The sequence below is a fragment of the Anabrus simplex genome, chromosome 12 (genome assembly GCF_040414725.1).
Source record: "Anabrus simplex isolate iqAnaSimp1 chromosome 12, ASM4041472v1, whole genome shotgun sequence".
NCBI lineage: Eukaryota > Metazoa > Arthropoda > Insecta > Orthoptera > Tettigoniidae > Anabrus > Anabrus simplex.
Window position 1 is genome coordinate 35571636 of NC_090276.1, and position 23316 is coordinate 35594951.

Sequence of the window (23316 nt, forward strand, 5' to 3'; positions counted from 1 at the left end):
TGTATACCCCTCTCTTTCCCCTTGTTTTGCATTTAACCAATCCCGAATTTCTGTTATTAATCTCTGACCAATCATAGGTATCGTCCCCCAACTTGAATATGTTTCTGTACCCTAGCCAATAAAAAGTTTGTGGGAGGGTGTTTTCATTCCCCTGACACCTAGAACCTTCCGCGAGAGGATATAAACTGCTGATTTTAGGGTCTCCGAGCCACTTCTGTTCCATCTTTCAGTGTATAAAGTACATAGCAGGAGGCGGGAAGCGCCTCTTTCCTCGGCAGCGGTCATCAATAAGGTAATGGCCGATTAATAACTTCTTTCTTTGCTTGCTCAGCAGTTTAACTCTCGGGGCGGGTGCGAAGCGTTCCACCATGTAACCTTTTCCTAAATGTAACTACTCTTTTCATATATTCTCTTTTAAGCTGCATATTGGGATAGAGAGTGCTAACCCTCTCGAGCTCCCACTCACATTGTCTTGAGGTGAACTTATTTTCTCAACCTATTCTTCGTTAATGTAAAACAAATTGCTCTTTTCTAAAGTCACCTCGGTAGTATGGGATTAGCCCTTGCATTAGTGGCCTAGAGCCAGATTAGGTTTTTAAAAACAAGTGTATTAGGAGTGCAAGATCGCCTCCTCTCAAATTGTTATTTTAGAGGTCATGTAATTGCCCATTTTTATTTAATAGACCTCAGTAGGTTGGGTATTTTACCCCTGTGTCTATGTCCAGTGAGGACAACTTGAAGGTGGAGTTTGGTGTGGCCTGGGAGAGGCTTAAATTTTGAGAGCGAGTGGCTCTTTTGAAAATTGAGTGTTGTATGCCTCGTGGAGGCTTTTCTGTGTAATTTGGAGCAAGCGCTCCTAGGTATGAATGGGGTTTTCTGCCCCTCTGTTAAAACTCGTGTTTGGGGTAAAACTGAGCTGATTGCCCAAGCAGTGTAAAATCAGGGCGCGAAGCCCAATTCCTGTAAATATTGTAACTACCCTTTTTGATTTGCTACTTTGTACCTGCCATGCTTGTTATTTCTTTGTTTTTGAAAAAAAATATAACCTTGTTAAATTTTAAATTAATTTTACTTTCGTAGCTGGAGACCTATTCACACCCGCACCTTCTTTCACCTCTACCTACCACGGAAAACTTCGTAACAGTCCTGATGACCCGTTTAAGCAAAGAAAGACCCTCATCATTCGAGTGCTTGAAAATCTGCTGCTGAACAGTAGGGATTTGAAGATTCTGGCGAATCTTGAGATTAGATGTGTACCATGGTGAACCGGTCATGCGCCGCAGCACCTTGTTCTGGAACAACTGGAGTCGCCGAATGTGCGTCTTGGCAATGTAGCACCAGACCTCACAGCCGTAAAGAAAGATGGGTCGAACGCACGCAAGGTACAAGGACCTCTTGATGCTGTCGCCGAGATGTCTATTCAGTAGCAGAGGGCGCAAAGCTATTGTTCTGGCGTTGGCTCGCTGTAATGCCTGGTCCACATTCCATCTCCAGATTAGTGCTTTGTCCAGGATCATACCAAGGTACCTGACACGGGTCAACCATGGCAGCTCGGTGCGCCGGATTTTAAGATGACAAAACCTCGGTCGCCGCTTCGAAAAGAGGATCGCCTGGGTTTTGTCCGGGTTAATTTTGACCTTATTCTGATTGACGGAGTTGAGCAGATATATATATATATCAATTCAGAGAGAGAGAGAGAGAGAGAGAGAGAGAGTGGGGGGGGGGGTTTTCACATCTCCTTTTAAACCACTGGAGCAATTTGAACCAAATTTGGTACATATGTAACTTATTGAAAATGAAAATCGTCAGCCTGTTGCCAGTCACTCGCACGGGTCAGGAATGGAATGAATGAAGCCCTCATCTAGTGGCGAGGATAGAAATTGTGCCGGCTGCCGAAGCTTGTCGCATTCCTCAGGGAGAATGATTAATGACTGACAGATGAAATGAAATTATATTAGAGTCGCTGGATTGAAAGATGACAGTGAAAACCGGAGTACTCGGAGGGAAACCTGTCCCCGCCTCCGCTTTGTCCAGCACAAATCTCACATGGAGGGACCGTGATTTGAACCACGGAACCCGGCGCTGAGAGGTCGGCGCGCTGCCTCCTGAACCACGGAGGCTCTGCATGTGTAACTCACTATCTGGAGAAAAATAGTGTAGAGGTAAGACACCTCTAGGGGATGGTTTGAGGAAGGGGGCGGGGGGACATTTAAAAATAATCGAAAATGATGTCGAATCCATAGTTTTCGGGATCACTGGACACTTTAGTTCCCGTTTAAATCAAAGGTCAGCCCCAATCGTTTTTGTTATTTGCTTTACGTCGCACCGACACGGATAGGTCTTATGGCGACAATGAGGGAGGAAGGGGCTAGGAGTGGGAAGGAAGCGGCCGTGGCCTCAATTAAGGTACAGCCCCAGCATTTGCCTGGTGTGAAAATGGGAAACCACGGAAAATCATCTTCAGGGCTGCCGACAGTGGGTTTCGAAACCCACGATCTCCCGAATACTGGATACTGGCCGCACTTAAGCGACTGCAGCTATCGAGCTCGGTAGCCCCAATCGTAATGGAGGTAAGACACCCTTAGCACTCCTGGAGTAGGGGGTGACAAGTAAAATTAATCGACAAAGACCGATATTAGTGTAGAATCCAGAGCTTTCTGGGTTGCTGAGATGAATGGTGACAGTCCCAGCGGTAGTTGGAATAGTGTACATCATATGTGCAGCGCGACGCGTAATTTATATACAGTTATCACTTGAAGAAATGAAAATCCACAGCCTGTTTCCAGTCACTCGACCGGGTCAGGAATTGAATGAATGAAGCCCTCATCTAGCGGCGAGGAAAGGAACTGTACCGGCTGCCGAAGCCTGTCGCACTGCTCTAGGACAATGATTGATGACTGGTAGATGAAATGAAATGATATTGGGGAGTGTTGGTAGAATGAAAGATGAGAAGGAAAACCGGAGTACCCGGAGTGAAACCTGTCCCGCCTCCGCTTTGTCCAGCACAAATCTCACGTGGAATGACCGGGAATTGAACGACGGAACCCAGGGGAGAGAGGCCGGCGCTGCCATCTGAGCCACGGAGGCACCACAGTTATCACTTAGTTTTATTTCTTATTTCAGAAGATCAACTACTTCCCAGACAATCGGGACTTTCACACGGACAAATTTTAACGCGAAACTACATAATTTCAAACTAAATCTTAAAATTAAACACACAAGAATAATTCTAAATATACAGAATAATTCATAAAATATCAATCAACGTCACAATAAAGAAATCTACAAACATTCACTTCAAAGAGGTAAAACAAATCCTAAAAGTAAGTAAAAATTCAAAAAACGTTCCCGAGCAGAGCAGGGTACTACAGCTACCTAAAGAATAATGAATAGAATAATCTTGTTTCCAATCGCAGATGACCAGCAACATTCATTCGGGAGATAGTGGTTCGAGCTCCACTGTTGGCAGCCCTGAAGATTGTTTTCCGTGATTTCCCATTTTTACACCAGACAAATGCTGGGGCTGTACCTTAACTAAGGCCAAGGTCGCTTCCTTCCCACTCCTATCCCCGTTATCATTACCAATGTACACGGTGTACTTCAAATATTTTAAACGAATGTCAGAATGGGTATCCATGTCGGACATACAGACAGATTATTTGTTTTGTACCATTGCGAATAGATGTCTCGTTGCTGAAAAGATAAGACCACAGGTCGTCAGATCCATTCCCCTGGAGCAGGGTATCTCAGTCCCCAAAATTTCATGCGTGCAAACCGAGGCGCAGAGGATCCGTGCACCGTGCATCGGCCCAACTCGGATCGGTTCGGGCCAGCGTTTCGACTTCGGACGACTAGGCTCAACTCGGCTCAACTTGGCTGGGTTCGGACCAGCGTTTTGACTTCGGGAGACTCGGCTAAGCTCGGCTCAACTCGGCTCGGATAGCGGAGCGCTGCAGAGCAAGTGAGGAAGGCGAAGGCAGGCGGTGCGAACGAGACAGGCATAGGGAAAGAGTGAGACGGCGCAATTGCTTAAAATTCAGAAGTAGGGGATCTGCACTCTGGTCAACCTAGCGGAGTCTTCTTTTTGTACCTTGCGCCGCGCAATGCACCAGTGCATGCACCCAGAGAGGCCGTGCTTTGGAGCATGTTCCAAAATTGCAGAAATCTGTTCTATGAATGAAAATGGTCAGAAAAACACAGAATCGCATATTTTCTCCGCTACACGTTAAAGCATAGAATCAAGGGTGTTTGGGGGTTGAGAAGATGAAAGAGCGAGTAGGCCTACATATCCATATATCTATGCTTTATCGTGTGGCGGAAAAAATATACGAATGTCTGTAATAGAGTACAGGAGTGTAGAGGTTCAATTAAGCGGATGCACGCTTTGGATGACATATCTGCGATCTTGCATTCGTGAGATAGTGGGTTCGAACTCCACTGTCTTAAGGCGACGATGGGATAGGAAAGGTCTAGGAGCGGGAAGAAAGCGACCGCGGCCTTAATTAAGGTACATCCCCAGCATTTACCTAGTGTGAAAATGTGAAACCACGGAAAACCATCATAAGGACTGCCGAAGGTGAGGTTCGAACTCACTATCTCCTGAATGTACGGTTGACAGCTAGATGACTCAAGCTACATAGCCACTCTCTCGGATTTTTTTGTTAAGTTGATATTACTCAAGCAGACCATAAGAGAGAAGATATTAATTTGAAACCACTCACACTACCAACAACTGCGAGGCATTTTATAGCAAATTCAACAGCTTAGTTTACAGCCAGTATCTTGATACTTATAAAACGATTACATCATACTATCCTATTCAATCACAGGCTTATCTTAAAATTAATGGCGTGTGTGTTCGTGCCGAGTAAGGAGAAATAAAACTGAAAGCAGACGCAGAAGTGGAAGTACAATCTCTCACTATGATTTTTCAAAGTATACGTCATTCTTTTTCAACAGGCACCTGGTCCGGCTCCATGGCTAAGTGGTCAGCGTGCTGGCCTCTGGTCACAGGGATCCCGGGCTCGATTCCCGGCAGGGTCGGGAATTTTAAGCGTAATTGTTTAATTACCCTGGCACGGGTAATTTCATTATTTCACCCTCAACACGACGCGCAGGTCACCTACGGGTGTAAAATCAAAACACCTACACCAGGCCTCTCCAGAGGCCACAGGGCATTTTAACAGGCCCCTCCAATGAAACCCTTCAAGTTTTAATGCGTTCTATACTGTTAATAATAAGAGTTGGTGTATGACATTTCTTAGAGGGAGGTCCGTTTACTGCTTGCCGAGACGGGATAAAGGGAGTGGCTGCGTGGTTGCCATGGAAACGAGGGTGGGGCGACTACGGTTGCCATGGAGATAAAACTTCAGGGCAGCTCGTCTTGCTGGGAGTTGCCAAACCTGTCACTGTCACTGATAAGAACCTGATTGTTTGTATAAGAGTGATCGCAAATGGGACGACACCGCCTGGCCAGGTAGTCTACAACAGATCACAGCGGTCAGAATGAAGGAGAGAACAAGTGAGCCGGAAGCGAGGGGTAAGAGCATGTAGAAAGGAATGCTGCAATGTGGCAACATCGTGAAATGCCACGTGCAGTGCTCCTCCCTCCAACCTTACCTGTCAGACGCCAACTTTAGTTAAGTATAAATAAATATACATTAATATGTTCAATTCGAATATCCACGAGTGTTAGAGCGCAATGTTTACCCAAACCAGATGATAATTTCTTTGAAATGTGGAACGGCAAATTGCGCCGAGTATTGCATATGGCGCCACCTTGAAAACATTCATATTTGACTGAGTGGCGCTAACTTATTGCTGCTCTGGAGCAAAACTGGCGTACAGTGGCGCTATAACATCGTCCCAAAGAGTCAAGTGTGCAAACAAGCTAACATTAGAACGTCTTAATGTCAACTCTAAGAACTTCAGCAATCCAGGGAAATCAAGGGTCTTCCTTAGTCATTAAACATACACAATGATTAAAATATTTTTCGTTGAATATTGAGGGTCGGTAAAACTTTGAGCCATTTTCTAATGAATGATGCAGAAATGACATCTGAAATAAAAAAGTTTCCGTTTTATATTTACGTGGCATTGTACCGTTGGCTTGACACTCTTCTCCCCCTGTCGATTGGGGGCGGTAGAATAACACCCACGGTATCTCCTGCCTGTCGTAAGAGGCAACTAAACTGGGCCCTAGGGGATCTCAACTTTGGATCGTGGGTTGGCGACCACGGGGCATTTAGCTGAGTCCTGGCATTGTTGCAACTTACTTATGCAAGGTTCCTCACTTTCACCTATCCTGTCTGACCTCCCTTGGTCAATCCTTGTTTTTTTCGTCCCCGACGCTATTAGGTATCCAGGGCTAGGGAGTCCTTCATTTTCACGCCCTTCGTGGCCCTTGTTTTTCTTTGGGCGATCTCTTCATTTTTCGAATTTTCGGATCCCTTCCATTTTTTCCCTCTGATTAGTGTTATTTAGAGGATGGTTGCCTAGTTGTACTTCCTCTTAAAACTATAATCACCACCACCAACACTTGACACTCTTCACGAAGATCTCAAAGTTACAGGCTTGCACCCTGACCAGGCACGCGATCGTGGTATGTGGCGACAGAGACTCAAAACAGTGGACCTCGTCAGTATTTGATTGTACCAATTTAAGAAAAAAGATAACCGAAAATGTGTATAAACTTTAATTACAGGAAACCTTTTAAAAAACCACACCTTCAAAGTAAAGCCCTTGGGCAGTGACACACGTGCCTCATCGTCAGTACCAGTAACAGTCCTGCAATCCATCTTTGGTGTCTACTCACAAGGCGTGCGTGCAAACCCTCTTGAGCAGGTTTTGACTTTCGGAAGAAGGTAGTCTGGAGCAAGATCGGTAGAATACGGAGGATGAGGATTGAGAGGTATGTTAAGGTGTGTTGGGGGCGTTCGTGATGGAAAATCCAATTTGGTCCTTGCCGCAAATGAGAAGGCTGAGAGAGAACTTTCCAACACAGCATTGTGGAACCAAACAAATTTCGGTTACTCCTCGACTCTCCTTGATGACACTTTCCAAGTTACGAAAGAGAAAGGCGTCTTTAGTAGCAAATCGTATTCTTTGGGTTTAACGTATGTCAATGTTAAGAAAGAACATTGCTAGGACGCTTTTCAATAGATAGAACTAAAATAAATCTTCATTGACGACTTTCGCATTTGATTTTGTGTAGTACTACGTAACACAGCTATATTAAGACATTCTTCAAGAGATTATGCAAGAAATAAGTCGGGGAAAGGCATCTTAGTTACGAATCGCTTAGCGTCACTTTTTAAAACCCATTCACCCATCCAAACAAGCTCACTACTACTACATATTTTGGACGCAATCGCTCCACAAAACAACTGTGTGATATTCACTAGATATTTCAAATGATAACATGGACATTACACTTAACCACTGAGCACGAAGTTGTAAATCAGCGATAAAATTCATGTTTCGCTTATCTGTCTCCCACTTAAAGTAATCTGTAAAGCCCTATTGAAAAGAGATGGAAAATGAGTGATAACTGATAAAACTATTATACAACGTAGCGGTCTGATATTTGAAGAGGAGATATCATCTTGAATTACTGCTCTATCCTGATCCATAATAATAATAATAATAATAATAATAATAATAATCACCAATTTGCAGACGAAACCAACACTAGAACCATTAACATCTGGACAGGCAAACACAGGAAACAAACTCAGTGAGAGGATAAAGATATTTTGGAAGAAGAAGAAGAAGAAGAAGAAGAAAGCATAAACATCCGCTAAATAAGTTCAACCACGCTCCTTAGTCGGACATAACTATACAAAAAAGTATTAATAATAATCGATTTATTTCCCATTAAATTCTTTTACGGTTTTCGGAGACGAAGTGCCATGCCGGAATTTTGTCTCACAGGGGTTTAACGTTTTTACATGTCTATAATTCGTTTATTTTACTTTTCGTTTGCTAGTGGTTTGATGATAGTTGTTAGGCTCCTTTCAACAACAATCGAGTCATAGGTCCCGCTAGGGGTTTTACGTAGCAACAAGTCACAGAGGCTTTTAGCGATAACGGAATAGAAAAAGAACTAGAACTGGGAAAGGAATCGCCATGGCATTAAGATACAGGCCGCAGAATTTGTCTGGCGTGAAAAAGAGGAAACACAGGAAACCATCCTCAGTGCTGCCGATGGTGGGATTCAAATCCACTATCTCTCGAATGCAAGCTAACAACTATTCGACCTATACCACAGAGCCAAATCGCTCGGTGTTATATCTACTGGTAAGAGTAGAACGTTCTTGAGCACCTTCAAATACGACTGGACTGAACCAAGGAGGTGTTTTTCCGCGATTTATTGTTTTCACACTAGGCAAATGCTGGGGTTGTACCTTAAATAAGGCCATTCCCGCGTCCTTCCTTTTTCCATCCCAACGTCACTGAAAATCAAAGTTAGCGCGACGTCAGATCACTAGAAAACAAAATTTTGTGTGTGTGTCAGGTTTCTGGCTTGATGACATTTAGACACTGCACTGCCTGCTCGATCTGCATCCGATGGCTATGCAGATCGAGCAGGCAGTGCATTTAGGCAACTTGCTTAACGCTTCTATTATTTATTTTTTTTCCTCCACCAGACGATAGAGAAAGTGAAACTTTATTTGGACAACCTATTTCTGAGTTTTTAATAATGTTTCTTTGAATCTTGTTTTGATTTGCAGATGCCGCCATCTTCGGACAAGATCGTAGCATCACTGAGTGTGAGTTTGCTTCTGCTGAGTCTTGCACATCTAGCATCATGTGCCAGGATTCTCGGCGTCTTCCCCCACATAGGCAAGAGCCACTTCGACGTGTTCGAACCGCTCATGAAGACACTTGCTGAGCGTGGCCACGAAGTCTCCGTGCTGAGCCACTTCCCACTGTCCAATCCTCCAGCCAACTACACCAACCTCAGCGTGAAAGGGTCTTTCGTAGGATTCAGTCCCACAGGCCAAGTAAAAATGAACGAATCCTACGGCGAATCGGGCTTGATGAATTCGGTAAAATTGTCGCAGATAGGTGTGGCATCCTGTGAGCTCGTATTGAGCCATCCTAATGCTCAAAGACTGATCCATTCTAAGGAAAAATTTGATTTGATTATCACAGAACTTTTCAACACAGATTGTTTCCTAGGATTCGTTCATAAGTTCCAAGCACCTCATGTGGCACTAAGTTCGTGTGTACTCATGCCATGGTCCAATCACCGGTTCGCAAACCCAGATAATCCATCGTATATTCCAGTAGTATTTCACCATTTTTCAGATAAGATGAGTTTTACAGAGAGGTTGATGAATGCGTTCTATTACATCATGCAGCATGTGCTTTACGACGTTCTTTATGATAACCCTTCGCAGAAAATTGCAAGGAAGTATTTTGGAGAATCATTGCCACCTTTGCAAGAGATCGCACGGAATACTAGCATGTTGTTGGTCAACAGCCATTTCTCACTGAATCGTCCTAGACCATTGGTACCTGCCATCGTGGAGGTCGGAGGTATCCACATTCCACCGCTCCAGAGGTTACCACAGGTAAGAGATTGTAAGTCACTATTACTATTCATTTCTTTAAGGACTACAAGCATTTTGTGCAAGCAGGTCCCTACAGGCCTAATGGCAATTAATGGGTTCGTCTTCTCTCCCCACAGTGGGGTACATTTCTTATCAGACGTTGTGTATACAATACGATTCAAGCCTTAACTTATTCTAGACTAGCTTTTACCCGTAGCTTCGTCCGCGTGAAATTTTCTGTTTTTCACATTCATAGAATTGATGAGCATTTGAAATGATATCAAAATGTGTGGGGCATTTTTTAGGAACGGTAGAGCATGCTTCTTTATACTGTGCAATATTGTAACTTAATTTAAATGTGACATCAGCATTTTATGCTAGCATTATGTAAAGCTTGCTTGTATAACCACGGCCAAGCATATCAACGCTGAGCTCCGACCTACCTAGAGTGACGCATCAAGTTGGTCGCGCTAGCAGCTGACAGTGAGTAGGCGCAATTATAGGATGTTGTTTTCTTTAACACTTCTTTGATGAATACTACTAATGGAAGTTACGTATGGCAGTATATTCTTCTTCTTTGAGTAATCCAGTCTAATGACTGGTTTGCCGCTGCGATGAGTCTTCTCCAACTGGATCGATCCTGTGCAGTGCGTTTTACGTCTGCATAGCTCCTTCATCCTGAGTTCAAAAGAAATCTCATCGTGGATGTCTTTCTTGGTCTTCTACGAGGGCGTTTCCCTGGTATTGTACCTTGCAAAATTTCCATCGATACATTCCTATGTCGAAGCCTACGTCCCGTCCCATCCAAGAAAGTGGTATCTTCCTAATCTGACTCAACAGCTGTCTTTCTGTGTGTGGCTCCTTTTCGTAAGTTCTCGAAGGTTTTAGATATATGGGTTCATACACTTCGTGGTTTGATGAACAGGGAAAACGTAAACCATAAAAATCACTTATTTTGACATATCTATTGAAGATAAACATGTGCTGCCGCGAACGTTTTTGTAGATTTCATCAAGAGCTACAAATATTACCTATATCATTTTGATGTATAGTAGAGGCCATGCATTCATTTTTAAGGTTTCTATATATGCAATTTTGTCGACTTGCTCCTTATTTATTTAAAATACGCGCATCCCAGAAAACTGAGCATAATTATTACACTGGGGAAATAATTACCGAAATCGGTTGAGTGGCTCGGAAGATTACTCTCCATACACAAGCTAACTGAAATTCATTTTAGCATAGATTTCTGGCATTTACTCTTCCCCGCCCTGCTCCCTTCAAAGTTGAAAGATAATTATGATTGCAAAACGTATGGAACTCTTTCTCCAGCCTTTCATTCTTTCTTTTTCTTCTTTCTTTCTGTCAACGGCCGTAGCCGTGTTGAAACACTGGATCCCGTGAGATCTCCGAAGTTAAGCAACATTGGGCGTGGTCAAGATTTGGATGGGTTGCCACGCGCTGTTGATGGGGGTAAGGGAATGGAGGGGCGGGAAGGAACTGGCCACCCTACCGTACGAAAACTCCGGCTCAGACACACCTCTGCGGAAGTTCGGACCTGCCTTCGGGCAGAATACACCCTTATCTTACCTTACTTACTTTATCACTTATTTAATGTTATTCATTCGTTTGTTTAATAAATGTTTATTTATTTGCTTTCTTTATTTCCTGACTTATTTATTTATTTTGTTTAACGTTTCCAATTTATACAACTCATATTTGTAATTTTGAAAGTAGTTCTTGACACAGTACATTTACTTGTTATTTTATTATGCATAAAGCTTAGAAATCTCTTCTAAATTTTCTTAGGTTCAAACATTTGTGTTTTACATTTAGGACCTTTCAATCAACTATTATTTGAAGTACTTCTGCACTATCCCCTGTCACAGTGATAGAAATCACTAAATGTTTCAACAGTTACATGACGCCAATTGTTCAGAAGCTTTATAATACATGAGGACTCTGGCAACACAATGAACGTTTTATGTTCCAGGACTTACAAAAGTTCCTAGATGAAGCCAAAGAAGGTGTAATCTACTTCAATATGGGCTCAATGATCCGTGCTGCATCTTTCCATGAGGATAAGCGGACTGCCTTCATGGAAGCCTTCTCGGAGCTACCTTTTAAAGTGTTGTGGAAATGGGAGGAGCCCATGCCAGGCCAGCCCAGTAATGTGAAGATCAGCAGCTGGCTACCACAGAACGATATACTCAGTAAGTTTCATATCAGAAAACTTGTATTCAAATTTGAATGTGAAATGATGGTAGGAAATTGTGAAAAAAATGCATTTACAAATGTATCTTTATATGAAAGATCCATGCTTAGATGAAATAATATTGTTAATAGATTAATTAATCAATCTGAAATTTGAGGTCATGCAGGAGCCACGCACCCTGTTGCGTGAAGCATTATTTCTTACGTTCAGTTTTCAGAAGAATTTGGACAGATGGTCTCGTATGTAGCAGATTCAAGGTACCTGTAATGTTTATTTATTCGATAGGCGTTTTTGATTCATGTAATAGAAGTCAGTGATTGTATCTTGCCGCCTGCTATTCGGTTTAATTCTAGATGATTGGTGATCATTCGTTGTGAAAATGGTGATATAATCTCAATTTCATTAATTTTCGTTGTAGGTTAGGTGGTTAAGTGTGGCAGTGTGTTCAATAAAATAAAACAAAACTACAGGGTTCAGAATAACAGATTTATCACTACTAAGAGAAGCAAAGAGGTCTGCTTTCCAGTGCTTTTCTTTTTTTGATACTGGTTTTTACGTCGCACCGACACAGATAGGTCTTATGGCGACGATGGGATAGGAAAGGCCTAGGAGTTGGAAGGAATCGGCCGTGGCCTTAATTTTCCTGGTGTGAAAATGGGAAACCACGGAAAACCATCTTCAGGGCTGCCGACAGTGGGATTCGAACCCACTATCTCCCGGATGCAAGCTCACAGCCGCGCGCCTCTAACCGCCTCGCCCGGTAGTGCAAAGTTTGTGGTGAGGGAAGTTTGAATATCCTCCACAACTGTATACTTGCCCCTTCTTCAGAATCAGTTACGTAACACGAACCGTGTAGCCAATTTTTTCGGTATTTCGCCAATACTTCGTTACGCTTTTTTTTTACGTCGTGCCGACACAGAGAGGTCTTATGACGACGATGGGATGGGAAAGAAGCGGCCGTAGCCTTAATTAAGGTACAGCCCCGGCATTTTCCTGGTGTGAAAATGTGAAACCGCGGAAAACCATCTTCAGGGCTGCCGACAATGGGATTTGAATCCACTTTCTCATGGATGCGAGCTCACAGCTGCACGCCCCTAACCGCATGGCCAACTCGCCCGGTGCAATTGTATTAATATTCAGTATTTTAATTATTGTTTTTTGCTGAAATGACTCAAACTACATGGCACATGACGTGCTACCTACACCGGAGTCCTAAGCTACATTAATTGATACCCACACGGCAAAACAGGGACAAGGGTCACAAAGGGCGTGAAAGTGAAATAATCCCTCGCGAACTAATACAGTACCACAAGGTCTTCCTCCTCCTCCCAATTTTTTCGGTATTTCGCCAATACTTCGTTACGCTTTTTTTTTTTTTACGTCGTGCCGACACAGAGAGGTCTTATGACGACGATGGGATGGGAAAGAAGCGGCCGTAGCCTTAATTAAGGTACAGCCCCGGCATTTTCCTGGTGTGAAAATGTGAAACCGCGGAAAACCATCTTCAGGGCTGCCGACAATGGGATTTGAATCCACTTTCTCATGGATGCGAGCTCACAGCTGCACGCCCCTAACCGCATGGCCAACTCGCCCGGTGCAATTTTATTAATATTCAGTATTTTAATTATTGTTTTTTGCTGAAATGACTCAAACTACATGGCACATGACGTGCTACCTACACCGGAGTCCTAAGCTACATTAATTGATACCCACACGGCAAAACAGGGACAAGGGTCACGAAGGGCGTAAAAGTGAAATAATCCCTCGCGAACTAATACAGTACCACAAGGTCTTCCTCCTCCTCCCTTCCCTGTCATCTGCCTTTGCAGTGCTTGTCTTGACAGTCTTGCTTCTTTCATCCGCTTGACATGTCCAGACCATCTCAATCTGTTCTGTTCTAGTTTTCACTTAGTTTTTGCACATTGAGCTCTTTTCATGTATCTTCATTTCTCACTGTATTCCCCCTTGTCTTCTGTGCCATATTGATCAGGAATTTCATTTCACCTTCATGTACTGTACACTCTTCTCTCTGAGTCACTGCCCAGCTTTCTGTTGCATACGTCATTATAGGTAGGTAATATCCCTTGTCTAAGGAGCGGTTAAAAAGTTTCCATTCGACGGCCGTACATTCCTCAATCGGGATGCCGATCAGGCAAAATCGCCGTGAGCACCGAGGCACTCATCTCACCGACGCACCAGGTTGAAGATCCCCTTGAGATAAAACAGTGTCCTGCTACGTGAAGAAGTGCACATCCTTGTCCGACAGGCAGCGTCGACCCTTCAAGGCCTTTTTGAGGGGACCGGAGGCGTGATAATCAAGATCCATCGCCCGCTTGTTGTTTTCCGTAATGGATGAGGCTGGCCTCCAAGACCGTCCGACGTCTTGTGTCGAAATGCGACCCGCACGGAACTTGGTGCACCATTCCACAACGGTGGTTTTCGAGAGATTTTGCTGCCCCACACACACTGTCTTCATTCTCCGATGGATGTCCACCGGTGATTTTCCTTCGGCAACCAAGAACAGAATAACAGCACGTTGGTCCTGTTTGGACGCATTTGGTAACACTGATCCCTTTGTCTACATGTCCGTGCTTATATACCCGCATCTGGTGTATCCTTCTACTAATTTCCATATCCAGTTCATTTCTCAAGTATTTGAAGTGTTCTTCTTTTTCCAGTTCCTTGTCTTCAATTTTGATTGTTACTTTTCCTATTGTTTTGTCCCACTATTCATCAACACTGCCTTGCTCTTACTCTGCTCCACGTTGATCCTAAATCCCCATTGTTCAGTGCATTCAGCTGTTGTTGTACTTCCTCCTCCACATTACCACTATAGTTTATCAACTTCATGTTCTTTTTTTTTTCTATTCCAGATCATCCGAACGTCAAATTATTCATCGGACACGGAGGTCTGCTTGGTACTATAGAAGCTGCAAGTGCCGGTGTGCCAATGATTGGCATCCCTGTGTTCGGGGACCAGAGAGCCAACGTGAGGAATATAGTGTCCATTGGGATGGCGGTGCATCTTGAGTACAACACCATCAACAAGCAAAGTGTGTTGAGGACCGTCAACGAGGTTCTGGAAAATCCAAGGTAACTTGCTTGCATGTTGTCATGTAAAGCATTCTTCACCGAGTGATTGCTTCGTTTTTTTGCTGGTGTAATCCTGTACTAGTCGCGTGGACTTTCCTATGAAATGGTATTTACGAGGGGCATATTTTACTAAGTACCGTTTCCGCATATTGCGCTGCGGTGGCGATGTTAAGCAGGCGGAATGGCTTCCTTCATCTGTTGAGATGCCACTCACAACGTTGAAGACTTTGGCATTTTAGCTTTACGTCGCACTGAAACAGATAGGTCTTACGGCGGCAATGGGATAGGAAAAGACTAGGAGTGGGAAGGAAACAACCCTAGCCTCAAATTAAGGTACAGTGTGAAATGGTGTGAATTTGGGAAACCATCGAGAACTATATTCAGGGCACCCGACTGTGGGGTTCGAACACACTATCTCCCGTATGCAAGCTGACAGCTACGTGACTCAAACCGCGCAGCCATTCGCTCGGTGGGCATTCACATAGTGTGTCCATCTGGTAGTGAGTGTTTCAAATGCACAAGACTGTTTGTTTGTTTGTTTGTTTGTTTTGCTTGGCGTAGTTATGGCTATAAAACCGTCTCTTTTACTAAACCATGGTTAACAACTACACGAAACCTGTAGGCCTACAATTAAATATCCTAGGAAATAATTTAAGAAATTATATCTAACTTACAGGTACCTGAATTACGAATTTGACGATGTTATTAATGATGAATAAATTAAATAGATAAAAGGAAGGGAAGTTTTCAGAAAGATTTCGGGACCTACGGGAGTGTCCTCCCGACGTCAAACAAAGAACTGTATGCGATAATCGGAGAAATCACACCATTATGAAAACATGAAGGTCAGCCTTTTGCGATAATGGAGAAAACCATCTGTAGAAAGAAAGTTGCGGGATTGAACCAGAGAAATAACCTGCTACACAGCGGAATATCTCGGCGGAAGAACGGCTAAAAATTGCAATCTAACAACAATAATATTCACAATAAAATGGAAAATAAATATTTCATATGCTGGTTTGTGAATGACAAGTCCGACATCAAGCTACGTAACTCGTCTGGTAGGGAGTTTCAGAACCACGTAGCACCTACTGTGAAGGAGTGGGAGTACCGTTTGGCGGTGTGGGCGGGGACGGACAGTTAGGGTTGGGCACTATGTCCTTATTTCGGCACACTGTGCCGGTGCACAGTTATGTTCCGCTGTTTCGGAACACCGAGTGTCAGTTGTTCCGAAACATTCTCAAGCGAGACCGAGACAGTGACTCGCTGTCCCGTCAGAAGAGCCGCTACGCACTGCCCTTCGCCCACTGACTGACTGTCGATACCAGCAATGTGCCGCCACGTGCTGGAGTGTTCCGTGTTATCCTCTTTGTTTTTGTGAGTTCCGTCGCACCGGCAACTGGCCTTCGATACATGCGAATAACTTACGTGTTCTGTTTTGTTTTCAACTATTTTGTAAGAGTGTTTTCAATGAAGCCTAGTAATATATACCGTACGAAAAATGGTAAACTTTGCATAGAGTCATACCGGAGTACTGTTTAGGACTTAACTAGAATCAAACCGGACAGAGTGAAATGCAATTTATGTTCTTCTATTTTATCTGCAAAAGGATCTTCAACCATCACAATGACGAGACATTTCAAACTTAAACATCTCAAAATTTTTATTTTCATGTTTTGCTTGTATAGTTTTATTTTTAATCTATTCCGCTTGTATATAGTGTTTAATGTTTATCTTCTTGTTTTGCTTGTATGGGTTAATTTTTATTTTCGTGTACCGCTTGTATATTGCGTTCGTAAATAGAGTACTGAAGAATGTTCCTTCAACTGTGCGAGTATATTTTTAATTGGTGAAAATAACGTTGTGACATTTGTAAACACATCTAATGCCAGTGTAATTGTGACAGGTGTTTTTCAGAATGAATGAAAACATTCTTATCCTAAAAGAGACAATATTTAGACATAATGTATATGGGTGCGTATTTCAGAGTTACGACTGTTTTTTCACGTGCCGTGCAGTTTTATCATGGCCCTAATTACTCACAATACAGGCCGATACATTCAAATGCTGAAAATATCCTTGGATTATTTACTTTTAAGCACCTGTACTGCCATTGTAACTGTATTGTGTGTATTTAATATTGACCGATAAACTTTTCACCTAAAAGCAACCTTCAAACGAGATTATTGGACGCGAACTTCAGTGTTCCGACTGCTCCTTCACGTTCCGCGCAGCTTTATGCTGGCCATAACTACCCACAGCACGTCAGGTACAGGGATATTATCGCTGACGCGGACCATGTCAAGTTGCCTCACGAAGTTCTCTCTGCCGCAGTTACAGTCCCGTGTGCCGTTTGCCAGCACACTGTACCGAAACGCTCCACTTCAAGCTCCTAATATTTCGGAACAACTCACTGTTCCGGTCTGCCCAACCCTAATGGACACAATGGTCCTGTTGTGGGAGCGGGTGTTTACTCGATAAGTCTCTGAGAGCTTGGTAAACCTGGATGCCAGGTACTGAATTGTACACGTACTTAGAATATTATATAGTTGACAAAAGGCATGAAGTTTGCAGCTTTAGCATCGACAGGTAACGGGTGATATGTTGACGTCGTTTCACACTGAAAAAGAAACGAATACAGAAATGTTGAGCTTTCTGTAATCTACCACTTCTCTCACAAGTTGTTTTCTATGGGCCAGTTAGTCATCTAGGAAACATCTGACGGGTATATTCCGACATACGGCCGGAATGGGAAAGTATCTTTAATACATGAATAATTCGACCAGCTAACATTCGTCGCCAAGTACGTGAGGTGTATGGTGAAAGTGCAATGACGAATGGAATGGTAAGGAAATTGGTTCGAATGTTCAATGAAGGTCGTCAACATGTGCATGACGACCCGCAGAGCGGCCGACCATCTGTAGTCACAGATGATTTAGTGTGTGCGGTTGAAGCAAAAGTTCGTGAGGACAATTTCGTTACTCTCTGTGCTTTGAGTGGTGTTCACCACAGGTAGCGTCGTTCTATGACGAAAACATGCAAAAAATGGAATAAATGCCTTAATAACGGTGGTCCACGAACCTACTACGCTGGCCCAGCAGGGGGAGAGGTGATAGCCTACTCCCACGTGGCGCGTCCCAGGTGGCGGATAGGAGTGTCCTAACCGGCTTGCCGGCGGACTTGAGCGAAATAAAATAACTCTCGCGGACCAAACACCCAACCCCCTGTGGGTGGGGGACGCAGCCGAAGAATACACCCACGGTATCCTCTGCCTATAGTAAGAGGCGACTAAAAGGGGCGACCAAGGGATGATCGAATTAGGACCATGAGACTACTTGTAATTAGTACCACTATGTTAGGTACACAATAGGTTCGTGATTAGTAGCGACAATGTGTGTGCTCAAGATGCATTTTACAGTACATGTGATTCGTACCACTATATGAGCGACACAATGGATTTGCCTTGCCTATGATTAGTGGCCACTATGTGAGGAACAGGGAGGGATAGTACGAGTCCCTGTGATTAGTAGACCTACACCTATGTGAACACCGTAGGTTTGCGTTTCCTGTAAATGGTGCCGCTATGTGAGAAACACCATGGGTCTGCATTACATGTGCGTATTACATTACCTGAGGGTGGTACCGTAATGTGTGCAATACCGCGAGTCTACGCTACTTTTGATTAGTACCGCAACATGACAAATACCATGGTTCTACTTTACTAGTGATAAGTACCATTACGAGGGGCTGATGACCTGGATTTTGGAACCCTTTAGACTACAAGCATCATCGATTCAGGATTGTGCTTTAGAAGCAGTCCCTTGGTCAGTACTGCTATTTTAACGCTGGTTTCTGGGAATGTGGGGCATTACGGGTCGGATCCACTGATTATTTTAAATTCATATCCATCCATTCATTCTTCGTCCTCATGTTTTGAATTCTGGTCAGTGGATGATTTTGGAGTTTTAAATTGTCATTACATTTCGTCCCATTTCGTACCATTAGGGTCGATGATCTAGATGTTAGGCCCCTTTAAACAACAAGCATCATCATCAATAACAGTGGTGATTGTGTGAAGTAGTAGTATAAGATGTGCTGAATCCAAATAAAACACATTGTTTTCAAAATAATATTGTGTTTCTTTGAAGAAATGTTGGTACTTAAAAACACGCCTCGAATTAACAGCGAGCATCGCAAAGGTTGGTCTACAAATGAATGATTTATTCTGATAACTCTTTATAGGAATCAGACATGTTAGTTCAGTTTGCCACTCTGTCGATTTTTATTTATATTTCTTTTCTGTGGTATTCTTCAAAACAAATCCCAGGGGACAGTCTAGGCTTTCTGGTGCAGATGATGTAAAACTGCACCATTTACTTCATTCCACCTTAGTAGTTCGCCACTTAGTTACGTATTACATCTTACCTTTGCAACCAATGCTATTACCGGGTGAGCAGAATAAAGCGGAACTGCTCCCTCCTGTGCGCGGGAATTCCTGAATGAATAAGTCGGCCGGTGACGAAATACAGTGCCGGATGTACTCAAGGCGACGCTACCGCGCCTGGTTTCAGTCTTTGTTGAACGTTTGGAAACATTGCAAGTGTTTCGTTTATGACATTAGTACAGTGTGAGAATTCAGCGAAATGTCCCAGGTGACTCAAGTTGGGTATCGGTAATCTTTTGCCCAAAGACTATTCGTTTACGATTCATACGTCCGTACAGAAAGTGCGAGGACCGTAAGGAGATTAATTCAAGAGAAGTTCCCTCATGTTCAAGTTCTAGGTCGGACTTCATTCATAGATTAGTAAATAAATTACGTATGACGAAAAGTCTTCATGATAAAAAACGTAGTAAACCACCTACAGTACTCACGAAAGAAACTGCAGGTAATATTGGTAACGCTCTGGAAAGGTCTCCTATAAAATCACTTCGACAACTTGCTCAGGAAAAGGAAATTTCCTACGGTTCTGTTCGAACGGGTACAAAGTCACTGTTGTTAAAGCCGTATAAAATGATTGCAGTGAAAGAACTTAAACTGGGTGACCCTGCGTTATGAATGCGATTTTGCGAATAGGTTTTGAATGCAATACATGACGAATGAAATGAACCTAATCTAATGTGCTGATTGTTTGTTTGTTTGTTTGTTTGTTTGTTAGAAATAGCTTACGCGACAATGAATTTACTGCAGACTCCCTGTTAAGCACGCACCTCCCGGGTGCAGCCTTCGCTGCCGGGCTACGGTACTGGTTCCGCTTTATATTGCTCACCCTGGATAATCACCAAACACTTTGATTTCTCATTACTCTTCAGTACATATTCCCCATTTGCTTTCGTCAAATCTTCTATTTATAGTTTGCTCACTCCGCTGTTTGAATTGTTCAGTAAATTACGCAAATTGATAATTTGTTTGTTTTCCATTTCAGTTACCGAGAAACCGCCAAGAAAATATCTCAAGCCTACAAAGATCGTCCAGTGAAGCCGATGGATGAAGCCGTCTTCTGGGTGGAATACGTTATCCGACATCGTGGGGCTGATCTCATGCGCACTGCAGCAAACGAATTAAACCTGTTCCAGTACCTGCTGTTAGATGTAATCTCTGTTGCCCTTCTGGGGGTCTTCCTCATTATCCTCGTCGTCTATCTGGCCCTCAGTAAACTTAAGTCCTACGCGAACATCGTAGCCAAATTAAAATCTCATTGAAAAATGTTTTATAGGTTTTTTAATTTTAGAAAATAATTGTATATATTAGTAAAGTGTAATTTAAGACGGATATGGTTTGTACGTTATATACCGATAGACTTCAAGTTTGTGAACCGTATTTTATGATATAGAACTGCAGTGGGTGATTCACAAGTGACTGAACAAATTATAAGGTTAACATCTACTTATCATTGGATGAATGCACAAAATGTAAAAGTGGAATGTGCACGTTACTAGAAGCAAAAAAAGGTCTCATTGAATATGGCTCTGATCCGTTTGCGAGGTACGTGGGAAAGTTATAAGGTGTGCTTATGTCCATCCTCATTGGGTCTCTTTCTCACAGCAGATTCGTATTTTAGATGCTATAGTACAACTTCATGTTGCAACAACTAATATATCCGCGTACGATAAAACAACAGTTCTCCAAAATATAACAACAGTTAGGAATACATCGCTGGCTTGCGCAATATCTTGATCTGTACAGGAATGTTGTAGCTGAGGGAAGGTCAGCAAATGTTCCAGATCTTGCACTGAGCTTCCATATCAGAGAATGATCCATATCCGCGTGATCGTCTTGCATCGTGCCACATTTTCAAAGTCTTCCACATCGTGTAGGGTTGATTGCTACAGAGATCTAGTTCTTTGGTCTTGTGACCCTTTTCGTTCCTCCAGTTGGCGATGCAGTTCCATTCCGGTGTTCCTTCTAAAAACTGCGTTCTCGATATAAAACTCTTCTTAGATGTGAGTCGCCAAACTGCGGGTTGGTGTTCATAAAGTGGATGATGGGCAGCCCTCTGCTGTTTCCTCCTCTCCAAATATCAGCAGAACCGTGTTTCTGGATGTGAGGTAGCACTATTCCACTCACTGGATATAGTTTCTGTAGCAAGAACTGAGAAGATCACAGTACTTAACCGACCTCAGTAGCGTAGTCTTTAAGTAGGTAGTAATTAAGGCTGTTTCAGTGCAAAAACGCTGAGCCATTGGCTTCTAGAGCGTGACAAGGATACCTCCAGGAATTCCAAAATTTAACATCAGCTGAGATCGTTACAATGGGAGTTAAAGAACTAGCAGTATTATTACGTAATAATAATAATGCATAGTGTTTAATGTTCCTTCAATTGCTATACATGTTAAGAGACATCAGAATGACTGAATTCAGCTCTGAAAAGAAGTGCTTTTAACATGACACTAAATCTACTCGTAAAGGTACCTTACATTGAAACAAACTTAAATGTCAACCAACTGCACAGCGATTCGAATTCGGAACCTTCAGCATTGGAGGCAATGCTTAGTTGACTACGCTGCTTGCTGGTCAGCAAAGAGAATAAGACGTACACAAGGCTAATAATGTTACTAAATGTAATCTATTTTAGTTTTAGTGATTTTAACAGCTTAGATGTTTTATGTTACAATAAGGCCAAACGATGAGGATTATTATTATTATTATTATTATTATTATTATTATTATTATTATTATTATTATTATTATTATTATCATCATCCAGTTCATTCATTTCTGAATCACTCTATTTGTCGCGATATAAACAAGTGAGTATTTTATAGGACTGATGTGAAGAAGAATTTGTTCCTTTCTTGCAATAAGAAGAGTTGGCTGTGGATACCTGACATACTGAGACATTTTTATTGTGATTTTGAGCGTTTTGTAAAGGTTATTGTAAGTGAAAGAAAATGTGTACTATTTTATTAAATAAATTTATATAAGAGATGGCTCTTTAGCCCCTCGTTTTTTACACGCCAGTTGCTTTTGTCTTCGTTAGATTTTATTTCTACGTATATATGTACTCCTTTCCTGCTTCCAATTTCAGTTTTTCTATTTATTTACGTCGCACCGGCTCTGACAGTTACGGAAAAAACATTTCCTGGGCTGCCAACAGTGGGATTCGAACCCACTGCCATCCGGATGAACCCGACCACGTAGATAACTCGCTCGGTACTTCCAATTTATAATGAAGACACACAGATGATACAATATCGCCTGCAAGTAGAGTGTTAAGGAGTTGTTATTTAATTCACAGCGTCTTGAAGACTGAACACTATTTTTTTTTAGCAGTCTATAACGTAAGACTCTCTCCAGGGCAATTCTCTCCTCTATGGCAAAACGTAGGGAGGTGACTGGGGTGATAAGGGAGAAACAAATACGGTCTAATACACTACAGCATTTTGTTATTTACACTTTTATCAAAGTTGGAGAATTCTCATCGCCTCTAGCGTGTTGACGGAAGTCATTTCGAGCAGAAAGGATGTAGAATCTGTGTCGCTAGACGTGTAGATTTGTTTAGTTTAACACGTCATCACTTCTTGTCGTTTTCACAATGATTATTTATGGCCAGTGCTTCCCTTATGAGAGAGGATAGATAGATAGATAGATAGATAGATAGATAGATAGATAATGCCTTTATTGGTGGCGAACTTACGGCTCAAGGCCCTCTCTTACACTTAACCACTAGAAAAGTATATAATTACATAATTAAAAACACAAATGAAACAAATAATAATAATAATAATAATAATAATAATAATAATAATAATAATAATAATAATAATAATAATAATAATCCTTAATTTTAAAATACAAAGTGAAGCACACTTAAATGACGTAACTACAGTAATCCATTCATTCACCTCAATTTCATCATTCACTCAACAATTATCCAGCGGGATCTACTCAGCAAATGCTCGTGACAATCCACTTTAAACTTGCGATGAGAAGGATTGCCTCTAATGTTCGCA

General features: G+C 42.5%; 1 protein-coding gene across 1 annotated transcript in view; it reads left to right on the forward strand.

Annotated features, from left to right (window-relative positions):
- The window catches only part of LOC136884408 (UDP-glycosyltransferase UGT5), a 52938-nt gene extending 30625 nt beyond the window's left edge, over positions 1-22313 (forward strand). Inside the window, exons 2-5 of the mRNA XM_067156544.2 lie at positions 8733-9578; positions 11551-11770; positions 14646-14865; positions 20289-22313. Of these exons, the coding sequence (XP_067012645.2) occupies positions 8733-9578; positions 11551-11770; positions 14646-14865; positions 20289-20565 (1563 nt within the window). The 3' untranslated portion in view covers positions 20566-22313. The remainder of the gene's footprint in view (positions 1-8732; positions 9579-11550; positions 11771-14645; positions 14866-20288) is intronic.
- Positions 22314-23316: the final 1003 nt, after the last annotated feature.